We start from the raw sequence: 25,042 nt of genomic DNA, 5'->3' as shown, positions 1-25,042 counted from the left end.
TGTGTGTGTGTGTGTGTGTGTAAGTGTTTTACTGCGCTTGCAACTGCATAAGGTCATATGAGAGCGTGGGACACATTAAACATTTTCAGATGGTAGGAAATTTTGAATTTTGCCCAAGCGGCGACCGAAGCCTACTCTTATCGATTTTGGACCAAGAAGGGATCTTTAATATGTACAACTTGCACACCGAACTGTCTGAGATTTTTTGCCCTTGTCCGAGAAGGCTACGTGTAGATCTTTCCTATCATAAGATCAGGGCTGTGGCTGAAACACAGCAGTAAGAAGGAGCCAAGGAGTAGCAGTAGAAAGGGTTCAGAAAGAGCCCAGAGGAGTCAGAGGAGGGGGCATAGAAGGAAAGGGGGTGGGGGCAGAAAGTGAAGGCGAAAGCAGACAACAGAACATTGCTAGAGAGCAGGAAAGGAGGTGAAAGGAGACAATTTTTTAGAAAAGAAAAATTTCTGTCGCTTTCCAGATTCAGACCCAGCGAACACCTTAATCTCTAAGCCATGAGAGTCCCCGCTTTTCTTTCAATTTGTGACAAAACCTGACTTTGTTAGATATTAGAGAGGAGGCAGAGGACCTACCTGCTTTGTCGCAGCTGCTGCTCCCATCATGGGCCCCACTCGCATGACTTTTGGCATGTCTTGGTACCTGGGAGGGCAATTCAGTTTTCAGTTTTAGAGTGTTACGGTACTTGCAACACAATAAGGTCATATACGTGCCGAAGATTAAAGGTGTTACAAGAGAGTAAAAAACAAAATCAAAGGAAGAGAGATAAGGACGAAAGCTGTTTGATAGGAAAGAAAGAGCAAACCACACTACAGCACCCGCAAATCACCCACATGAGGGCAATCGACATATGCAAGAAAGAAAATGAACAGTTCCTGTATAGCACACAGAATAATTTGAGGCAGAAAATACATGCTGTTCTGTAAAAATTGTTCGCTACATAGTAAAGACAGGATCAAAAATACATACATTAGAATCAGGCATACAAATCTCTCTCATTTCAAAATTGTGAAACTTTTTCTTTTCACTCTTTCTCTCCCACACACATCCTTGCTTGCTCACTACTCATTTTTCTTCTATCTACCCCTTCTTCCCAACCCCTTACTCCAGAACAAAATATACAATTCAAAGACAGAGAATAAAGATAACAGGTAAATATTCTTTGAAAGAACACAAAAATTCAAACCCATCATTTCATATTACACTCATAACAGCAGCAACCACACTTTGCTCACCATTTAAAGACGTTGACCCCGATGAGAGAAAAGAGTCGGTCCAGCGGAGGCAGAATCTGCTTGGTGATGTAGTAGGTGGCGTTGAGCCGTAGCCCTGGGTCATGCAGGAGCTCCTCGGGTTCCCGCACCAGTTGGATGAGGGGCAGGCCCGGGCTGCCGTGCACAATCACGTACGGTACACGCTCACCCACCCGCGGCTCAGACTGCCGGTCCACACGCAGTCTTTTTCTGAGAAAAACGACAAAGAACAACGTATGCGCTTGAGACATTTTTTAATACTCCAGAATGTCCTGACTGAGACATGGCTCAAAATGAAATCAGTTTCATCAGTCCATTAGGTGACAGCACATTCTGCAGGTCCTCAGAAATTTAGGCCGACACACTGTATTTGTAATGCACAAACCTGAAAGTGTAACATAGTTCAAGTTTTGGAAAAGCTGAAGATTCTCAAAATTTGTTCAGCTTACAGGGTTGGTGATTTTTTTGATTTTTTAAATAAAAATTAAAAAAAAAAAATTTTTTGGATCTAAATCAAGATTTTTAAAATTTAAATAGGATTTTTTATATTTTTTTTTATTTTAAAAAAAATGTCGACACGGTTTGGGATTTTTGGTGGCTAAAAGTATGTTCTTTCAGTGCAAAATGCATTGTCTTTATTTTAACTAATTATTAATTTAAGCAACTGCAATTTTAGAAAGCCTTAATCTGCTATATAAGTGAATTATGGCTACAGACAATTTAAAATGAAGAAAATGTCAGTCTAAAAGGAAGGGGGGGAGGGGGGGGGGTAAGCATGCATAGATAAACTTGCATTTTATTACAGTGTGTGTGTGTGCGCGCGTGCTTGTGTTTGTCTAAAAAGAAAAAGAAATTGCTAATTTCAATTATGAAAGAAAAAGTAAATTGAGTACTGTATTATTTTACTACTTACAGTGACAGGGGGGAAAGCAGACTTTTAAGCATGATTATTTTAGTCTACTAAACCTTATATCTGTTTTATAAAACCAAGGAAAGGAATTCTGAATGTTTAAAGATGTAAAAACAGAATACATTTTTTTCAAGTGATTTTAATCACTGAGTTTTATTTTTAAAATCAATTTGATTTAATTTTTTTTTTAATCAACTGATTTAAATCGACCTGATTTAAATCAACCCAACCCTGGTTTTCAATTATGAAAAAAAAAAAAAAGTAAATTGAAAACTGTATTACAATAAATTTTACAGGGACAGGGGGGAAAGCAGATTTTTAAGCATGATTATATTAGTCTACTAAACCTTATATCTGTTTAATAAAACCAAGGAAAGGAATTCTGAATGTTTAAATATGTAAAAACTGAATACATTTTTTAAAAAAGTGATTTAACACTGATTTTATTTTAAAATTTTAAAAATCAAGTTGATTAAAATAAAAAAAATCAACTGATTTAAATCAACCCAGCTCTGATTTCAATTATGGAAAAAAAAGTCAATTGAATACTGTATTATTTTACAGTGAAAGGGTGGAAAGCAGACTTTTAAGCATGATTATATTAGTCTACTAAACCTTATATCTGTTTTATGAAACCAAGAAAAGGAATTCTGAATGTTGAAATAAGTAAAAACTGAATAAAAATAATTTTTTTTTAAAGTGATTTAAATCACTGATTTTATTTAAAAAATCAAGTTGATTTAAATTTTAAAAATCAATTGATTTAAATCAACCCAACCCTGTCAGCTTAAGTGGAAGAAAATTGACAAAAACAATCTTGCCTGAGTGATTAAGTGCTTTTCACATTAACTTCCACTTTAACAGAATGCTCCACTTGCACCGAAAATAAAGACAGCAATATACCTTAAAAAAATGAATATCTTCAAATTTGTTGTTTTTTTAAATTTATGCCAGTTTACATCTTCCAACAGGCGTTCTCCAAACCACATACAACCTCATGGACAAATAGCAGCCTCTACCAAAAATAAAAATAAACATACCGAGCGATCTCCAAGGCCGGCACACAGGCCCCTGGCTTGTAACCCATGAGGCCACGGAACTCCTTGGCAAATATGAGGTCAATGATGCTCACTTTTCCCTCCAGCAGTTTGTGCAGCTGTCTCGTCACATAGGCTCGGACACGCGACAGGTCATGGGTGGTGAAGAGCACTTTGATTGAACGCTCCAGAATCTGTACACAAAGTTGTTCAGTATGACCTCGTTTTAGTTGGAGTATTACAGCACTTGTAACACAAGTGACGAAAATTACAGTGCATTCACTTTCGTCTGACCGCGGTTAAAACGGGATAAAAACAAATCGCTCTGTTTAATCTTTCTGGGTCTTTGCATGTGGGTCTAGAAGTTAAGCGACCAAACAGAATCTAAAAGCCCATTCATAAGAGTCAATGAAAATTAAACTTCTAACACGTTTTCTTTGATGTAAGCCAAAAGGAGGTAAACGAATAATAGGAGATTTACATCACACACCGAAAACATTTAAAAGTGGACATATTTTCCTCAAAATTGCTCTTTAACGTTCGCCTGAGAAACACGATTCAAGAGACTAGGTGGATACTTTTCGAGACTTACGTGGAGACGTCTTAGATGGCCGGGGGATGAAGTCGACATGCTGACAATAACACTGAAATGTGGGGGCAGGGCCCATGTGTATGCATCGAAAGAGCCGTTTTTAATAAAGGGCCCAAAGAGAAAAACTTTTTTATTACTGGGTCAAGATTTAAAATAAAAAAATTTTTGTTTGGTTGCTGGCCTGCAGAAGTGCCATGCAAAGTTTTGTGGGCATAGGTAAATTCCTCAACGAGCTATAATTTTTTTTACGCGGTCAGACGAAAATGAACGAGCTACGGAGGTGTTACTAAGTATTAATATACAAAACAAAAAAAAAAAAAGAAGGACAACAGATGTTTTGATAGGAAGGAAGAAGCAAAGCACATTAGAGCATCAGCCAACCCATCGAGCTCATCTGTATTATAATACATGACAATAAATATCAAATGAAGACCATTGTACTGAGAGAGTGCTCAGAGCACCAATGACAAAAACATCCAACTTGAAAAGGTCAAGACATGCTCCACACAGAAAATAATTGGGTGTATTAGTGTGTGTGTGTACGTGGTAGGGGGGGGGGTGTTTTACAGCAAAGTTACCTTTGAGACTGCACTGCAGGCATCTCTGCGAACGGTCTCAATGCCTTTTGCATCAAACACTGGCTCGGTCTGGTCTGGGGTCTCGTACATGAAGCCCACGTACCTCTTCTTTGTTTGCAGGACACATGGCAGGTATACCTGTGAACAACCACCACATTTTGCTGAGCTATAGGAAAAAATAACCAACTACTCCATGACCACAGAAAATCATTTTTAGTAAGAATTTTAAGGCAATTGCAACATTATTAAGTCATATAGGAGCTGAAGATTAGAGGTGTTACAAGAGAGTAAAACTAAAAAAAGAAGAGAGATAAGGACATCAAAGCACCCGCAAAAAATGACCACATTAACTAATTAAACACAATCTTACAAAAGTTTTTAAAACCCTGAACTATTCCGTGTATAACATTTTTTAAAATTCCAAACCATTTTGACCTGTTCACAACAGTAATGTCCCTCAATGGACACTTCCAAAATCAATATCATACTCCACATGTGAATTTCACTTTTTTTTTCCTAAGGAAAGCACTCACCTTCTCAAATTTGAGCTTCATTGGGCTTGGAAACATGGCAGTGACAGCATCAGCAATTTCCTGCCCAAGGACAAAAGCCTCATCTTTGCTGCGGCCGGGGAAGTGAATAAAGAGGCTGTCGAGAAATGAGCATAAAATTATAATTGAGAAGCAAAAGAAATCACATTAGTTTTCTCGCTACATTAATTGAAACATTTAATCTTTCTCATTATCCAGCCACATAGACTTTCAGGTCACACTACTCTCCCAATTTCTCACATTTAAAAAAATTTAATTTACAAACATCTTTTTTATTTATTTCGTACAGGTTTTACGGCGCTCACAGCTGCATAAGGTCATATGAGCGCCAAGGGGTGGATGTCAACAGAGAAGTCTTTACAGGGAATCGGGCTTACACATGCTCACCTCTCTAGCTTTAACTTTCAAGGCACCCCGGAAATAGCGGGTCACAAGAGTGAGGCAAACATACAAAAGAAGTAGAGGAAAATGACGATAGTAAGAATTGGGAAAGAAAAGGCAGCAGTTCCCTGTTGTAGTTCAGGCACAGTTATGAGCATGACATTGTTGAATAATCCCATTTACAATTCTACTGTGCATAAGAACGAGAAATGTCCCCCCTTTGGGAATGGCCTAACGACACTTCAGTCAGTGGCAGGGGGTGGGGGGGTGTTATAAACATCTCTAAAACCACACACCAAATCACTGTCTAGAGAGTGGAGAGGAACCAAAAGAAGATGAAAAACACCACAGCAGTCAAAAAGACTGTAAAGAAATGACATCTGCCACAGTGGTTATAAACTTTGAAACAAACACCATAAAGGTAGTCGATGGGTTGAGCTTTTTCAGTCACAAAGATCTCAAGGTCATCTGATATATCTTTAAAATGAACAAAAGAAAGCTGTTCCACACCTTGTTTCCAAGGAATTTCACAACGTGTTGCTCCCACCTGTCAGTGTCTCCGTAGATGACAGAGGCCCCCCAGCGAGGCGTCTGTTCCACCAGCTGTATGGCACGCTCCAAGCTTTCCCGGGCCTTCCGCACGATGCTATCACCAACCTCAATGCAAGGCATGCGACCGGAGAAGCTGGCCCCAGTGTAGCCATAGGTGACGTTGGCAATTAACTTGAGGCCCAGCTGGCGAGCGTCCAACATGCGGGTCAGAGTCTTGCGAAAAAAACAAAGGACATTTATTAGACAAACAAGACACTCAGATTGAAAAAAAGCAGGAATATCCTCGTTGAACAAAAGTTTTGAAATTATTCAATCATCCATCCCACTACTAGTTTAAGCAGAGGTTTTACAGCGCTCGCAACTGCATAAGGTCATATGAGTGCCAGAAGATTAGAGGTGCTACAAGAGAGTAACAAACATAAAAAAGAAGAAGGGGAGATAAGGACGATAGATGTTAGATCGGAAAGAAGAAGCAAACCACACCAGATCACCCACCAACCACCCACCATCCCACTACAACTAAAACCAAATCAAAAAGACAGAAAGCAAATTAATTAGAAAATCATGAGAGGAAAACAGTTGCCAGTCCTCACTGATATCAAAAGCTACCAACCAGGCTAACTACACTAGTAAAAGTAAAAAGCAGCACAAAGAGAAGATAATTACCGTTGGCTGCATGGAAAGAGCAAGATTGACATACAGAAAAGACAAAGGGAGAGCAAAGAAGTAGAACCTTCCAGTGGCATTCTCGTCCCGCTAACTAGAGAGTTTGCCAACAGTCACAGCCAAAGTCGACTCTCAACATTTATCTGTGAACACACCTTGTCATTTTTGCACGACTTCATTGACTTCTTGACCATGATTCTGGTGTTGAGGATCTCCTCCACCATCCTGACCAAATACACAGAAAAAAACAAACATTTGAAATACAAGTCAGATTTTAAAGGAAGAACTAAATAGGCAAAGCCATGAAACAATCTACATATCGTTGCCTCAGAACTATTTTGTCCAAAGTGTACTCAAGTCTTCACTTTGGACGAAATAAGTCTGGGGCAGCGATAAAAAAATATATCGTCGGCCTTGTGATAAAACCGACTAACCCACAAAATGTCCCAAAAAATTTTATTGGCCCTATCGATAGCAAATTGTCCATTTCATATGCTCATTTAAAGTCAGATCTAAATTTTGTCTAAAAATGTCTTTAAAACATTAGAAATAAAACCGTATAACCCAGCACCCATTGGATTTTAGCCCGATGTTTCCGACTATCCCACCTGCGAGGGAGGGAATGAGGGTTGGCTGTTTTTGTGGCGCTAACAATGAGGGGCCTCGTGTTACGTTTCTGACTAGCCCCGGCTTCGACTCGTCTCCGGACTTCGTTTGATGGTCCAGAATTCGCTCAGGTAACCGTGTGAGCTCTTCAAAAGGGAAATTTGTGGAATATTTCTTGTTGGTTTCATTTGGGAGTTATATAAATCTGATTGTTCCCTCTTTTTTCATCGTTTTAATGCTGCTGATAATGTTATTAATGACTAAAACTCCCCACTGTTCCCGCAGAACTGTTTATCTTGTGACAAGTCAATGCCGGTATTTCAAACGCATCTTTATGGATTTTGTTTTATATGAAACTATTTTTTTCTGTCCACGTGTTCTTCTTTGTCTTTGTACTTGAAAGTTACCGAATTATGAAGGCATTTTCCCATATTCGGACTACTGTCTATTCTCCTTACCATTTTTCCATCGCAATTGAATGGACGAAGTCGGTAGCTTTTCATTCTTTACTAACTCACTCAGAAAAAAAAAATGTGGGACCTGTCCAGCACACCGTCTGCCACCAACGATCATTGTTTTTTAAAGTGCTTTTTCTTCTTTTTTTCATTTGCAGCGTTTACTGCAGTCATTACTTTCTGAAATATCTTTCGACTTTCTTTGAAAGTTCATTTCGTTTGTGTTTTGTGTAGATTATTTTCTCAGTGTCATAACATAATGCTTTATCTTTATATCAAACCTTAACTTACATAACGCTATATCATTTCATCAAGTGATGCCACTCTTGCTGCGTCACCTCTGACCCTCAGCGCAGTGCCCATTGCTGTGTTCTGCTTCTTCTACTTCTATTAAAGTTTCAACTTTGTGACTGCTGTTTTTGCCCGAAATGACTCCGTAGCTATGGCAGCAGCTGAGAGTATCCTCCTCCTCCTCTCCCCCCCCCCCTCCTCCTCCTTCTACAAAAGACCTCGACGATTGAAACAACTGATCAAATACGTTACCATCAAGTGTGGCTTGGCTGCACTCAACCAAACTCAAGCCCAGCAGCGGCTTCTTGATAAAACCGGTCAACCCACAAAATACAGGGTTGGTTGGTTTTATCCAGGAAAATTTGAGCGACATAACCATCTAACCCACGCGGTTTCATTAAAAGCAATCTAAAGGAAAAAAAATGTCTACAGTTTTTCGGTAAAGTGTTTTTATAGGTGTTTAAAGCATTGATTTATCGTTAGACGCCTTTGTTTTGAAATAAAACAGTTGTTTCTTTCTCCTGTAAAATTTACCTCGCTGTGGTTAGTCGGTTTTATCACAAGGCCGACGATATTACAGTCAATTCTAAAAGAAAGCACAGAATAGGCAAAACCATATAACAAGCACAAAACCCAAACTTTCTGAACATACTGAAGTTGCTATTCTCAAGGTACACAAATAAAAGAAAGCAGCACTAAAACAATAGAATAAATCATTAGAAAAGGTGCAGAAAATTTGAACAATAAAAGAGATCACTAAATTTTTTCTGATGTCAACTCACTTTGGCAAAACCCCTCTCCGCACAGAAGGCTTCACAAAGGCAACACCATTTGGGGACACATTGATGCGATCCTTGACTTTCTGCAATAAAATGATTGTAAAGTCTCTATAATTCGATTAACTTACTTCAATCACAATCAGATTAAGATATGACAGACAAAATGTACAAAGTAATATAATGTGTGTCAATTTTGGGGCATAAAGAGTTATTGGTATAATCTCAAAGCCTGTCCCATTTGCCTTGCTTCTGATGAAACAAATATCCATTTATCTTGGGTAAAAGTCACGATATTGGCGATTGAAGGAGCGGGGGTCGCCTGATTTCAGAGGTAAAATGAGCCGGAAAATGGCCGTCAAAGTTGACTTATATCCTTAGCGAAAAGGATTTTTAGGCCTTTAATCAACATTTTTCAGTAAAATCCACACAGAAAAGTGTTCTTTAAATGAAATGTGTTGAGCCGTTAAAAAAAATTTCCGACAAACGTCTGATTTCACCAGGCTGCCTCACATATGATTATTGTAATGGAGACAAAGTTAAGTAATAACCTCGCATCTGCATTTGTTGCCATTTTTTTGTCCAAAAGTTGCCACAAAAATGGCAAAAGTTGCCAATAATTTTCAAGCTTTCAACTCTGTGACAACGTATAGCAATATGTTGATAGAGATAATTTCATCTAAACCACCAGAATTTCTTGTGCTCTGTTTTAAGCATCCAGAATATCATTTGCAGCCACACAGAGTGCTTAGTTTTAGTACATGTAGAGGTTTACGGCGCTCGCAACTGCATAAGGTCATATGAGCGCCAGAAGATTAGAGGTATTACAAGAGAGTAACAAACACAAAAAGAAGAAGCTGGGGAGATAAGGACGATAGATGTTTCATAGGAAAGAAGAAGCAAACCACACCAGAGCACCCGCCAACTACCCACACACAGAGTGTAAAAACGAGAAAAATAAAGGTTTCACAACAGAAAGAAATCAAAATTAGAACAGCAAATAAAGAACCACAAAAATTAACAAATTAGGGTGTGTGTAAACCCATCCAGATCCATAGACTGGCCGTTTTAACCCTAATGCGCGTAATTCAAGAAAAAAAACAGGATCTAACGTGTAGATCATGGAATCACAAACAAGGGGCCTGCCAGTGTCAGTATTCCTTTTTGGTGGAGACACGCTGTAACATAAAGTTCTATAACACATTTTTAAAAAAGGTAAGACGAACATTACGCTATATAAACAAACAAAAAATGGAAAAACAACAAATCAGAACAATAACGAGAAAAAAAATGAACACGCCAACAAAGAAAAAACACAATAACGAGGGAAACAAGAAAGAGAAACAGCAATATAAATAGTATGTAATGTAGCCTACTTATGTTCTTCACATGAAAATTACAAATCAACGTAATTTTAAAAAGTGAGAAAAAGACGAAGTGAAGCGAAAGTGAAAATAAACTTTCTTTCTAAATATAAAGAGGTTTGGTTTCTGTTGTTTTTTTTAACGAATATTATTCCCAGTTTTTGTTGTTGTTTTTAAAATATTTTTTTTCCCGCTGGTGGTTTTCTGTCGGAAAAATGCAAAAATCGCGGCCGCGATTCGCGGGCCAAAAAATGCCAAAAATCGCGGCCGCGACAAACGCAGATGCTAGAATAACAATTCATTCAACCCAAATACTTGCTTATGCAAAGTCCTAATTGACAACAGCGCCATCACCATCAAACAAATTGTAATAGCATCACATCGCTCATCATAATAATATAGTAATAATAATAAAAATAATAATAATAATAAATAGGACTTATATAGAGCTCTATACCATACTAGCATAAGCTCCGAGCTCTTTACATTGATCGCATATCTCTACTATGTAATAAGACCATGTTGGCAGCATGATCATTCTGTAAGCAAAACAAATTCGTACACGTAAGGAACAACATTCTTTCTGAAAATAATGACCACAAACGAAAAGCTCTATACAAAGTAATTTCAAGTTCAGTCGAATCTGCTTAAACAACCGCCTGTCCTAGACAATCACCTGTGCAAAGGACCACTCCCCCCCCCCCCATCCTCCTTGTGGTTTTTCTTTATTATAATGATACTCTCGAGGAGGACCACCTGTCTAACACCACTTTTCTCCACTACAACACTGATGGTTGTCTTGAACAGGTTCAACTGGATGTGAAAGACTTGTTTGATTAACTTGACAAAAGAAGAGATTCCTACCTTGAGCACGGATGGAGTCAGTTTCAGTGATGTGCAACCAAATTCAAATGGGCCTTCACTGAAAAAAGACAATTGAAAAACCCATCAGTCTTCCAAGTTATGTTCACAAACAGGAAACAACATTCATACATGGCGGAAGGTTGGCACATCCATTTTCCAGACTCGATTAAAGAAATACAAGTCATTAAAAAAAAACACTCAGGCATTGAAAGCAGAAGGAATAATGATGCTTTCAGCTAATAGTACGACATCGAAACACAATTCTCCCGTTTGTGAGAAGTATGTCATTCAGTGATTTTTCTCCTTCTACACATGACAATTACACTAAGAGCAACTTCAGAGTTGACAGCTGACAAAAAAAAGTACCTACATTTCATATTACACACAAAAAGAATTTCACCCCAAATATTGATAATCCTTTTTTTTTTAAATATTGGGTGGCCCTCTTGGTCAATTCCAAGAGTAAATAGAGAACATAATCTTCATTGGAAACTAAACCAAGAAGAGATAAAGCGTCCTCGCCAATACTCACTGGGCCTTCTCCAGCAGGTCGAGGCGGCCCAGGCAGGTGGAAAAGCAGTAGTTGTAGGCGATCATGATGGACGGGTAGAGCGACTGGAAGTCCAGAACCACTACGGGGCTGGTGTAGTACTTGGACTCTGGCTCCAGCGTCAGGGGGATGCACTCCGCCGCCTTCTGGCGGGCTCGCTGCGTCACGCTGGGAGACACCGGCACGTAGTTCATGGGCTTGGCCAGACGTAGCATCATGGACTCCACTCGGATCTAAAGACAGAAAATTTACAAGTTGGCCTGCGGAGTTGGCAATAAGCCTGCATAACGACAACCATACTTCGACAAAAGAGAGAGAATATTCTTTTTTATTATTATTATTCAACAGAAAAACAAAACAAAACAAACAAATGTGAATCATAGATTGACTTTCAGGGTGATACATCCCTTCCTCCAAACCCACCACCTCCACCACCATCAGCTCAAGATATTGAGGAACAATAATAATCAACATAAATCCCAAAAAAAATTTAACTTGCACCCATGTGCTTGATCATGAAGCTAGTAAATGAAGCAACATTTATTGCAACCTGTATACAGAACTTTTAAACAGAATCAGCAACTAAAATGTCTCACCTGTGTGCCTCTTGCTAAGACATCGTAGAACTCAATGCCAAAAACACGAGCAAACTCGCTGGTCTTCCCGATAAGGTCAAGTTGGTCAATGATCTCCAGCTGACCTTTCACTCGCCTCACGTAGTGCTCAAACACTCGCCATCTAGGTTGAATACACAAAACCATAAACACTTGCTTCAGAAAGTCTCTCAAGAACATATTCTTCAGACACACCTAATTAAATTTAACTCAGTTTGAGAGAGGAGAAGCACATTGACAAGACAGCAGTCATTTCATGCTGGAGAAAAAGCAAAAATAGACAGAGGGGAAAAAAGGAGGAGTGAAACTAAGAACCCACAAGTTCCTCCATCAAGCCATCCACTAAAATACAAGACAAATTTTTAAAAACATGAACAGACTGCTTCTATTTCACAGAATGAACAGCACGCCGAAAGTCCAGAATACCGCCTCAAATACAATAGGAACAACATATTACTCAATCACATCTTCCAAATTATCATTACAGATGAAGGCAACTTCAACAAAATAGAATATTACCGTTCCTAGAAATTTAATTTAAGACCACAGCACTGAGCAAAAGGTGGAAAACTGACCAAATGTGTCGCGACATGGTGGAATCAGGCGCTTGTCAATTTTAGGGTATTACGGGTTATTGGTATCATCTTAAAGCCTGTTCATTTGCCTTGCTTTTAGTGAAAAAAAAATATCCCTCTATGTTGAATAGAAGTTGAAATGTTTGCGATTGAAGGAGGTCAGTGTCACCTGGTTTCAGAGGTGAAATTAGCGAGACCACCAAAGTTTGGTAATTTCCATATCTGAGAGTCCTTGGAAACTGAAAACTGACATTGTTTGTGTCTTTCATCAATGTCTTTTTTAGTAAAATCCACACAGAAACGTTTAAAAAATTCAACAAAAACACTTTCACATACGTTCAATTGGTCAAAACTAATCCTTAACCTCATACTTGAATTTATTTTAAATACCAAAACATGTACTATGCTGCAAAGCAACAGGACATCCTAGAAACCAAAACAGCACCCAAAAAAGGAAAGAAAAATCTAACCTCACCCTCTCTTCAAATAGCATCCCACCAAGTAAAAGCACTTCTTATTTTAAAGCAATACTTAACACACTACAACTCAAAAAAAAGCCAAGAGGATGACATAAATTAAAACTCTTCTTCAACTCAAATCGCAATTTTCTCCAGTAAAAAAGTTTAAGCCTCTTTACACAACATCTTGCAGCCCTCCCCCCCCTCTAAAATTAATATTCCCCCACCTGTGCAAGTGAGTCTTGTGGTTGTACCACTTGCTCAGGGACCGGAATGAAAACAGCGGAATGCGTTGGTGGAGTACATGGAAGGCCACATTCTCAAACGTGTATGTGTTCAAAGTAACCTGCAAAAGAGACAATATTTACGATGAGTCACAGTGTACGGCGAGCAAGCAGATCAACTTCCACAATTTGTAATGAACAGATATGGACCAAAAAAGAACTGAACAGAAATAAAAGGAGATCACATGACACTCAGTGCCAACCAACCACCTGCAAAGAAAAATGATGCTTTTTATCGTTGTAATAGGTAAATGTGTCTGGCTCTAGGGAAGACAGAAGTGACCATCCACCTTATTACAATATTCTCTTCATTCATCATCATCTGGTGCCTTGCAGACTGGCATGGGCGATCATGGACCTCCACTTCACTCTGTCTTGCATTGCAGCAATGGTGTCTGTTGTTCTTGCTGCTCCTAGCTATGTTGTCATCTTGTCCAGTATCTTTTCCCTCTGTCCGCCTCTGTCTCTCTTTCCATCAAACTTGCCTGTTGTTACAATATTCTCCAATGCTTCTTTCCGCATTGTGTGTCCAAAGAAATTTGCCAGTCACTTTCTTATATTTGTCATAAGTAATCTGCTTCAACCAAAACTTCTTCATTTGTTTTTCTAGCTGTCCATGGGATACGTAGCATGCGTCTTATGAACCACAACTCTGTCGCCACAGTTGTTCTTTCCAGCTGTTTATTGACTGTCCATGCTTCGCACCCGTATTAATAGGATCGGCTCGAAGTAACTTTTCAGTACTCTTTTTCTAGTTTCCAGTGACAGATTGATGTTTGCGAGTATCTGTTTCTTTTTGAGGAAGGTCGCTTTTGCTTGGCAAATGCAGCTTTTAATTTCGGTGTGACATCTCCCATCTGATGATATAATGGTCTCCAAATTCTCTTCATTAGGCAAACTCAAAGGTCCCCTGCATCTTGAGGGCTTTAGAATGCAGAGTACTTGGCCATATATATCATTCACTTCCATTCTAACCTTTTTAATGGCAAAACAAAGCTTCAGTAGCAAGCTGAGACACCTTATGTTGAACCATACTTTTGTTCCAAAGTGGAAAAGCATTAAAGTGCTCACATTACTATGGAATAACATCCAGAGGCTAGCCCAGGATGGAGTCAAATGGGAAGTGTTTGTCCGTGGTTTATACCCTGGAGCAGGGTGAGAAAGGCAATGATGATGATCACATTACAAGCGACGCAAAAATAGTTTTAGTAAAATTTCGGTAACTAACAGGACTGTCAGAGGAGAGAAAAAAAAACATGTTCACCCAAGAGACAGCAATACAGAATATTCCATACTTCCAAGAACTCTACAAATTTCATCAAAAAATAGCCTTTAAGTATTAAACAGCAACACAGGTTAAAAACTCCACCAGCAAATCTCCCAGTAAAACTTTCAGCCAGTCCAAAGCCAGGAAAAAGAACTGATGGGCTTTGGGGTGGTAGCCACATCCCCATTAACTCACTCACTACCAGCCATTTTAAGGGTAATTTTTTAAATCAATGTGCTTTTGCTAATTAACATAGAGACTTGAAATTTGGAACATTGTTTCAGAACATAAAGATTGCCCTGATGAAATTACAGCTTTGTTTCATTGTTACTTTTTTCCACAAATTTTCAAATTTGATCAAAAACTCCTTTCCCTTTGCCTTTCTTACTCATGCCCTTCCCCACTACTGCAACCCTAGATTTAGGTTTTGGAGGCCCTACTAAACCTTACTTTTCTTATCAAATTTCCCCACCCAGTTCGTCATAGCAATCTTCGACCAATTCATTGGTTTCTGAGTCACTTTTGTTGTAAAAGGTTCGAACACTGTCAAAGACAAGCGATCTGCCATTGTGTGAAACATAATGGTAAATTCCGTTCGCTGGGCGGTTGTCGTAAAAGTCAATAACTCAACTTGCGCTCCTCCGATTTCAGTTTCGTTTCTTTCTAATGAAAGATAATTGAATGGGCTATGAAAAAGACGAACCAGTACCGCAAATGTGAGAACAAAATTCCAAAGAGCGCAACCATGAGGGTTGCGGGTGTGGTATAACAACGTCGGAGCTACTTTACCCACGAGCTGTGGGGGCGGTAGTGAGTGAGTTAAAAAGAATTGTTTCTACAAAACAGGAAAAGAAGGAACATACTAATGAAAACAACCCAAGCCACATGAAGTAATGAAACCTTTTTATTAATATTTACAATCTGAAAATTACTTCCTCCCTACTTTGCTTTTTCTACAATGATAATGATGAAGAAAAAGACAATGATGATGAACACTGGTTACTTTTACTGCAGCCAGCAACTTGCCTCATGCCTCAAGATCCGCCACAGGTTAAGCACCACGCGGCCAGCGATGTGAATCTCAGACATGTGGTCTGCGCCCCATTCATCCTTCTCTGCACTGTAACGGTTGTCATCTTTAGCATCTGACACCAAAAGAAGAAAAAAATGTGTAATTGTTAGTCCTCTTCCATGGTGAAGATGGTACGGAAAAGATAAAGAATACAATCCAACACTCATAAATACATAAAAGAGAACATTGTACCTATGAATGTTGGCTGCACATCATAAATGGGGAGAAAAAAAATAAACAAGAAACCCTCCAAAGAAACATCTATATTATATGCTAAGCCAAAATTGATTTACACAGGTGCATACGTACAGTCAAAGTATACATTACACTACAACAAAAAGCTTTGCCTGGGCAGTAGACATAGAGGAAGTAGATTGCCCAAGTACTACTTCCCTCCCTTGACTTCCTAGATATGCTCCAGAGCAGAGATATAATCATCAGCTTACTACTGTGGCCATGAAGACAGAGCACCCTCATGTTGGATCATCCTCCACAGTTTACATATAATGCTACTCCAGCTCATCTCCCCCGTCCTGCATGATACCAACTGAGCTTGAGGACAGCCCCCAAACAAAAGTCATAAACCTGAAGCAGAACTGACCTGGCACCCGAGCCAAACGGGAACAGAGGTCCACACCTAGCTGAGCTGACCGCTGTAGCAAGTAGCCCCAAGACAGCATCTGCACCTCAAAGCCCACCAGGATGTCGGGGTCAAAGCTGGGCGGAAGGAGGGAGGAAAGGGGTAAAGTGAGTTAAATGCATGGTTTATATCACAACTTAATAATATATTTTTCAAAAATATGAAACCCACAACATAAATATTCACATAAAAGCAAAAGAATTAATAAAACAGGCTGGTTTTTATTCAAACAAAGCCACTGTATGTGAGGACTCAAAAAAGACTAATGCATCATCAATTGATTTTCATTAACAGCTTTCACGTAAAAGTACACTTTAACACCTTCCGATACTGAAGCTCTGCTTTTGACAATTTCTTATTGTGCTAGCGCAACAAACAACAACAAAAATAGTTGAAAGTAAATGAAAGTTTTTCTTAATTTCCTCAAAAACAAATATTGATCACTAAAGAAAGAGGGAGAAAAATGAACAAATCAGAAAATATCCATACATGTATTTGTAAATCTCCAATACAAAATAACATCCTATGAAGAGTTTTTAATAGTTTGTTTAGGATTTCTAAAAAGGCCAATTATTTCTTTTAAAGGACAAATATTAAAAACCCATCCTATAAGCTCAGCAATGTGAAAAAAGATCTAGACGCTCACCGAGCCATCAGTTCCACAAAGGTGTGTATGAGATCCATCTCGTCCTGGACGTACGTCACCTCAACGCCCTCCACAGCACACTTCTCCAGCAGGGCTGCACTAGGACCATTACTCTGGCCTCTTCTTGGGCCCGCCGGAGACACTGAACGAGAACTTGAACCCCTCCCCTTCCCCCGACCTTTGCCCTTTGTCGGGGTCACAGGCCGAGCTTTCGACGTAGTGGGCGTGGGAGATGACGGCGTTGCTGGTTTCAGTGATGAAGACGCTGCAGTATCTTTGATTTCAGCAGCCAATGTTTCGGCAGACATTCCTTGACCCTTGCCGCCACCACAAGTGGGCACGGATGAGGAATATGGTGCGGCAGAAAACCCGACCCCTGCATCGTCCAATCTGCTATTGTCGGATGCGCCCGAATGATCTGATTTCTGAGTAGTCATGCCCTTCGCACTACGATCAGTAACGGCCTGCCAGGAATCTGGGTCCACGACTAGCACTCCTACAATGTTCCGCTTTCCTTTACTGTCGGGGATGTCGTCAAAGACAGAGTAGAAGAGCGACTGGATGAGGTCAAACTCTGGGTCAGGCCGGAGGTCTCCCCTGGTCTCAATGTGCAGTTCCATGCTCAGTGCAGTCACATACTGGTGCTGCAAGGGGGGGGGGGGGGGGGGGGGGAGGGGTGGAGACAGTTGACTCACTTCACTGATTTTTGTTTTAACAGGAGTTTTATGGCACTTGCAAAACAATTATGTTACATAAATGCTGAAGATGAGAGATATTACAAGAGAGTAACAAACACAAAAAAAGAATAGTGACAAGGATGACAGATGTTTGATAGGAAAAAAGGAGCCGACCACACTAGAACACCTGCCAACCACCCACCACTTTACTGATCACACTCTGTACAACACAAAAACCTAAAATCTAGACAAATACTTTTAGGCAGGCATATTTTCACATAACTAATATACTGGTCAACAGGTGATAACTTACAAAAAAAGTAATTAAGCAAACAGAAAAAAAATAATTTTCACCATTGTAAACTGCTACTGAAGTACTGTTAGCACGTGTACAATCACAACATTTTAGCAATGATTTGGTTTTTGACAAAATACAAACCTACCTTATGCAATGCTTTTGAGTTCTGAAGGTGGTCCTGAGCTACTTTGAAGCCAAAAGTGTTCTTAGGTGTAGGTCCTTCTATCTGGGAATTTTCTGCAGCTGTGAAGCCCAAGACTGAAAACTGCCGCTATCACAGGAAAAGAAAAGAAACAAAATATAAATAAATCAAATAATCAAAATAAATACTGCATATAAAGTATTAAAACACCGCAATTTTTACAATACAAAAAAGCGTATGAAAAAAATCTGAGAAATATTATATGTCAACAAACGAAACTAGCAAAATGTATTAAAAGTAAGCCATGAAAAGTAGTTCTCGAAAGAAAAATGTTTAATTCCATTTGACACCTTTGCTTTCCAGAGTGAAAGAGGAGTTGCCCATTCTTTTTGTTTGCTCTCGGCAAGACAGTTGGGAATGATAAAAGAAACTGTGGCAGAACATTTTGTCACCATAAAGAGCTTCTAAAAAATATAGAAGGGCAGGGACATTTGTCTAGAGAGGGGAAGAAATACATGTGTCAAAGCCCATCTCACAATCTGATATGTATGGACCACAATACCATAGGTAGCTGAGAGATATACACATTTTATTCTCAAAAAGTGAAATAATATAATAATAAAATAATTATTATAACAAAAATAAAATAATAATAATACACCACTCAGAGACATAACTGTTCACAGTGCAAGAATACACCTTTATAGACCTCGTCACAACTAACTATCACAACGAATACAGAACTCGAACCAAAATCTGCTGAAGCTGACTGAATATCACCTCCAAGATGGTTGACAAGTATCCAATACAAAGCGACTCTTACCCTTTCTGTGCCTCATCCACCCCAGAGTCAACAAAGGGACAGAATAATCACTACTTCACTCATTCTTTAGTTTTTAAAGCACTTGCAACACAGATAGGCCATATACATGTTGAAGACTAGAGGTGTTACTCATGAGTAACATAAAGAAAAGGAGGAGATCAGGACCATGTATGTTTAAAGGAAAGAATGAGCAAACCACACCAAAGCACCAATCAGCCACCCACAAATCATTATTTACCTACGTATATTTAGTCAATTCCCAATTACATCCTTCTCATCCCTCCCAAGAATATTTGTCCCACACCCCCATCCCGAACCATTTAGAGTTAAAAAGCAAACATTCAATATTCATAAGCTGAACAACAGACAGAGAAGTTCCTATACCTGTGTTTGAGACTGCAGAACATTCCTCCGCAGAACATTTTCCGTGTTGGTAGAAATTCGCCTGACAACAGGAGTGGTGTTGCTGTCCGTGGGCTCTCCCTGCCCTGGTTTCCCGGAGGGAGGAGACACGATGGGAGTGCAGGAGGGGTCAAACATATCATGAGACTCTCGTCTCACCGGTGTGCTGCAGCTCACCGGAGCACGACTTTCAGAGGAAGACTCTGCAGCGCGTGCCTTCTTCACGTTTTTCGAATGTTCATCCAGAGAATGGTCTGGGGGTGACATGGCACCATCACTCGAACCACTAGCAGTGCTCTCAGTGCTGAAACGCAGCTTTCTTTTGTGAGAAGAGACAGGAGTTGAGGTGGTAGCGGAAGTCTTTGTTTGACTTCCGCAGTCAGATTTTGATGTGTTCACTGGGGCCGGAGTTGGCCCCACCGGTGTGCAACTCAAATCAAGGTCAGTGTCCACTAGAGTAGAACTATCATCCAGTATTGAATCTGAAAGCCCGGATGTATCTAAAGCTATTTTGGAGGTATTGGAATCCAGCTCCTCATCCTCTAAACGATCTACAGTAAAGTTGAGTTGTGAAAACGTCACTGCTTTCCTTTTATCTTTTTCTTTAGAACTGGTCCCTGAGTTCTGTTTATAAGCCTTGCTGTCAGCCTTTAGTTTTGTGCTCGACGATAAAGAATTCCGTGCCTGCTTCACGCTTGCCATTTTCTGCTTTAGCCATCTCACGACATTGTGCCGTGAGGGAGGTGCCACACAAGGGGAAACCGCTACGGGATGGTCAGCTGACAGTAGAAAGCGCATTTGTGGTTCATGTTGCACTCTGTCCCACAGTGGCTTCCCGTCAGCTTGTTGCGAGGCTAAGATTGTTGTATCACGGAGAGACTGTGACCGCCATGCACGGATCCCATTGATGTGACAGCATGGGGGAAACGGTTCAAGCTCGGATAGCTGAAATAAACACAAAAATGACAAATAAGCGACATTTTATTTCACATTCTGCTTTAGAGTCTCTGCACTTTTATTCACATTCTATTATTCAGTTTCTGCCCATCAAAGTCTTTTCATACTCCATTATAGTAAGCAGTTTCTTAGGAATTGTAAAGCTCTACTGTCCATAATTTGGGCAGCCTCTTATTGCATCAGTTTGAGCACTCTTTTCCTGTTATACTATTTAGCTTCTCTTACCATTTTATGTTCTAATGGCCGAAACACACAAACACACACGCAAAATGAAAGGCCAGCAAAGCGGTTGGAGTCAATGGTTAAGACAATACATAAAAACAAAAAGGCAAGGCCAGCTCATTTACTGCTACCATTTAACACTGTAATTTTGAATCCTACTGACAAAAATGTAAAGTCTACTCTTATTTAGTCTGGGAAGAGCTGTATTTTTAAAAAAGCACATGCTTAAATTTCTGTCTGGGAATAGAAGTAAGCACTTGAGCCCTTCAACATTCTTGCAGTACCCCTTTAGCAACACTGACACTTCAGTCTGATAGCCTTTGTTATTATTTAAGACTTAGCCTGAAATCTTCCAGCATGATAGGCAAAGCTTGGGCAGAAATTGTCGTTTGGAAATCAGAATTTTCATTTCCCCATTATATGAAAATAGGTTTAAAAAGTGTAATGAATTTTGAGAAGGGCAAGTAGAATAAAGTAACAGAAGACAAAGATAATGAGACTAAGGGAAAAAGTAATAAAAAAGACAGCACTAATCAGCTAAAAAAGCAAATGAAACAACTGTGGACAAACTCTGAGTATGTGAAAAACTACTGACTTGAAATGTGCACACTAAGAATTTGGCCGAGCTGTCAAAATCAAAAGTCAACAGGGAAAACCCTTTTCCACTCATTCATAGAAGTTATGCAGAGCTATGGTGCAGCACATATCACCCAAACATCTCCTGAATCAAAACTCAGTTTTGAACAGCAAGCAATAATTATAATCAAAACAGAAACTCAAATCAAGCTGAATCTAGCGCATGTGCATGTGTGTGTTTGTGTGTGGTGGGCGATTGTTGCACAAGCTTATCATCATTCAACCATTAATCAAATTACATTATGATGCAATCTATGCACTTCTCAGTTATTACAGACAGCCAACATGTGATAACATCCTAAATGACGTCTACTAAGAAAAGTAAAAGAGAAATGGTTCCTGACAGAAAAAGCAATTCAAAATATGCTGGGGGGGGGGGTTAGTTTTTCAAACATTCCAAGCAGTTTTTCTGCAACGACTGATTTTGAGACATAAAAAGAAGCAAAATAGATTCGAGAATGACATCAAAGTTTCAATTTTTGTAGTGTCATATGCTTAAAAACTTACAAAGCCAAATGGTGTTTCCTCCTTCCCACACAAAAATAAATTGTTTGTGTGAGGATGGATAAGCACATCGCTTGACACAATAATGGTCACTTAGTGCTGGGAAAAAGTAAGACAGACAGACAAAACCAATTGAGGGAAGTAAAAAAGTAGAATCTACCAACGGCGCGCCCCCAACCACATGTTACATATATATTAAATTAAAAATGGATAAAAAGCATTCAGTTTGTGCAAGAACTATATTTGTTGATCCTCTGGTTTAGTGAAACACACTGAGCTCTTGAAGAAAATTTAGTTTGCAGACATTTCGGTTACCTTCAAAGGGTTTGAGCGAAGAAAAGCACACAGCTACAAAAATGATCATTTAGTGCAGGGAAAAAAAGCAAACAGACAAAAAGGAACAACCAGAGGGAGAGAACAGAAGAACGAACAGTTGCGCCCTCCAAACGCGAACAATATCTTAACAGGCACACATACAGTTTTCTACAGTTTTGGTGAGAGTTTGATGGCACTTGCGACACAATTATGGGTCATATGGCTGCCAAAGTTTAGATGTATTACTAGAGAGTAACGTACACAAAAAAGAAGACGGAGAGATGAGGATGATAGTTTGATAGGAAAGAAGGAGCAAACCAAAACAGAACTCCCGTCAATCACCCAAAAAGTAAGAGAAAAATTAAAAGCAGGACCTACCAGTGGCGCCCTCCAACCACCCAATAAGATCTAAACAATACAGGAAAAGAAATGAAGTACGACGGTGCCCTAAAACCACCCACTTTCTACATTCAACTTGTACAAGAGTTTCAATTATTATTCTATAATTGGAAAAAAGAAATGAAGCAACACTCTTTCAGTAAAAGTTTCCCTTCAATTCCCCCCCACCCCCATAATGTGCTGTTAGCAGGGATGTGACCCTTACAAAGCAATGTGACACATGAACCAATATGGCGAAAAGCACAACGCCAAAATACAGACTTGGACAGAAGACACAGCATACTATGTGGGGGGGTCTCCGGGAATATGATTCACTTCAGATCTCAACAGTTCTTAATGGAAAAAATTGAATGCATCTTAAGTATTCCTAACAGACAAACAGTCAATATAAGAACTTCTGACTAACAACAATCTAAATGTTATTGGGGTTTTTTAAACTCGTATTAGATATTTTCTTACATTAGCAATTTTTAAGAAAACTAAAATCTATTTATCATAAGGGAAAATGTAATTGACTATTATGTAAATCAGAAACAGAAACACCCAAGGTGGACAAGTAAAAGGACACTACAACACAGGCAGTAGTTTCTTAAAGAAACTGAGTGCTAAGCTTAGAGAAAAAATTCTATGAACACATAGAAACTTACGAAATGACCAGAAAATATTTCACTATCACGAGACTTTTAAATTCCACATTTTTTTTAAAAAGGCAACATTGATGTAATTTTTCAAACTTTGAAAGTCCAGTGCATCTTGATAAGACCGATAGAGATATCGGTACAGCCTGATACAACCTATCGTACATCCATTTTCTTTGTTGCTTCTTTATTTTAAAACATTATGTTACAATTTTAAAACATTGTTCAACCTTTTCTGCAAATTTCAAAAGTGTAAGAGTAGCAACATGCACAATGGAAGAAATATAAAACTATGCATTGAGCTACTGAAAATGTGAAACGAGCTGCAAACTGGTTATGAATGTACAAAGCAAGCAAACAAAATCAGAAATATATGAAAAAAAAATTGCCACTTGACCTAAACACATATGATCTTAAAGGTGATGATTTCTACAGCTCTTCCTAAACAACAGCTTTCTTGTCCTCAACAACTGTTATAATGCCTTGTGAAAAAAAACCAGTGTTATAAGAAACTGCTCAAATGCAGAAAGAACAAAAATGTTAGCCTTCCTATTATTTTTAAAAAATTATCGTGGGAAAAATTAAAGGAATGATAACAAAAAATGAACCAAAGGTGCAGAGGTTCTCCAAACCCAGCAACAAATTCCAGGGCAATGTAAGCAAACAAATTAGTGAAGTGAACCTCTCTCCCACAAAACATCAACAGGTTATGTGTGGCATATTCTGAAAAACTTTGCACTATTTTTTCCATCTTTACTGCTTAATGAAAGAGCAGCCAGCTCCACAATCAAAAGCTAGCCAATGTTTATAAATCTCTTCAGTTGGTAAAAAGGTACGCATTTCCAGCCCATTACCAGTGTTTCTGGAAACAACGTAAAGACAGGTCCTTATCTCTGGTGATCTTTGGACAGGAGAATAGGTTCTAAATTAGGTTGTTTTTTTGAATGGTCCAAACGCACACTGCGTAACACACATTTATTTTACTCTTTCATTAGCTTAATGAACATTTTCGTACTCTCACTTTTTACATAGGGACACAAAATATTTTGCAAAAGGTGATCATTGAATAATAAATGCCTGAAAGCTTACAATATCTTATTTGGACCTTTGAAAGGCGAAAGAGACAATTGAGGGAGGATGGTGGGGTGGTTGGGGGACATGCTCAGAAGCAAAATGTAGTATGAAGTTCGAAAACCCACAGCAAGATGATAAGCAGTCGGGCAGCCAGTACCACTATATATAAAAAAATATACACAGGACTCTACAAAAGAGAGGGCCCTCACCCGTCTTGAGTCCACCTTTAACACTCTGCCCCCAAGTTCCCTAAGAATGGACAAAACATGCAAAACTGATTGGTTTCCATGGGACTCGGAATATTAAAAATAAAAAAATATGAATATATGACTACGTTGTAAATCTTCATGAAACCAACATTATGAAAATAAATGTTGGAAATCCCCAAAAATACAAAGACTACAAACGATAACAAGGACAGCAACAACAATAACAATGGAATCTTCAAACTATTATCACTAAATTCTCTTCATTACAATTGCAATTACTTTCATTCTAAGAAAACTTTAGGCTGATAAAAGAATTTTTTTTTTTTCACTGTTCACTTATGAAACCATTAATTTGTGACAGGCTATAACTTCAAAGCATCAGACAGATACGACTGGATTTAAAGGACTTAATTATTAAGGTAAAAAAAGATACTGCGTAAAAAAATGAAAGTTGAGATACAATTCAAATGTAAACACATACATGAAAAACCTGGAACAGAGCCAGAGTTCCGAAATTTCATGGAAAACGGCACCCAAGAAAAACAGCAAAAGTATACTTTAAATGGCAATGAAACTTTCATGACAAAAAAAAAATAAGGGACCAGCCAAACTGACCACTTCACTGTAAACAAAACAACCAAGGAACCATAGAAAACTGAATCATTTTGATAACTTTTTTTTTTACAGTGAAACAGTAATGTTCAGAGAAAAAGAGAAGAAGAAGATTGGATAAGTAAAAGTATGTGCTTGTTGGA

General features: G+C 38.9%; 1 protein-coding gene across 5 annotated transcripts in view; it reads right to left on the bottom strand.

The window, feature by feature from the left end:
- LOC101853172 overlaps positions 1-25,042 on the bottom strand; it is a 96,710-nt gene that overhangs the window by 3,539 nt on the left and 68,129 nt on the right. For all 5 annotated transcript variants that reach the window (XM_005101216.3, XM_013084139.2, XM_035970497.1 and 2 more), the window contains 18 exons: positions 24,288-24,327; positions 19,316-20,278; positions 18,112-18,237; positions 16,992-17,635; positions 16,307-16,422; positions 15,660-15,778; positions 13,310-13,428; positions 12,032-12,173; positions 11,418-11,668; positions 10,886-10,943; positions 8,664-8,743; positions 6,685-6,754; positions 5,859-6,076; positions 4,913-5,027; positions 4,380-4,517; positions 3,213-3,403; positions 1,245-1,472; positions 585-651 (listed from right to left, as the gene is read on the bottom strand). In XM_005101216.3, coding sequence (XP_005101273.1) covers positions 585-651; positions 1,245-1,472; positions 3,213-3,403; positions 4,380-4,517; positions 4,913-5,027; positions 5,859-6,076; positions 6,685-6,754; positions 8,664-8,743; positions 10,886-10,943; positions 11,418-11,668; positions 12,032-12,173; positions 13,310-13,428; positions 15,660-15,778; positions 16,307-16,422; positions 16,992-17,635; positions 18,112-18,237; positions 19,316-20,278; positions 24,288-24,327 — 3,685 coding nt within the window. The remainder of the gene's footprint in view (positions 1-584; positions 652-1,244; positions 1,473-3,212; positions 3,404-4,379; positions 4,518-4,912; positions 5,028-5,858; positions 6,077-6,684; positions 6,755-8,663; positions 8,744-10,885; positions 10,944-11,417; positions 11,669-12,031; positions 12,174-13,309; positions 13,429-15,659; positions 15,779-16,306; positions 16,423-16,991; positions 17,636-18,111; positions 18,238-19,315; positions 20,279-24,287; positions 24,328-25,042) is intronic.

This window comes from Aplysia californica, unplaced genomic scaffold (assembly GCF_000002075.1).
Source record: "Aplysia californica isolate F4 #8 unplaced genomic scaffold, AplCal3.0 scaffold00274, whole genome shotgun sequence".
NCBI lineage: Eukaryota > Metazoa > Mollusca > Gastropoda > Aplysiida > Aplysiidae > Aplysia > Aplysia californica.
This window is presented reverse-complemented; position numbering and strand designations above follow the sequence as displayed.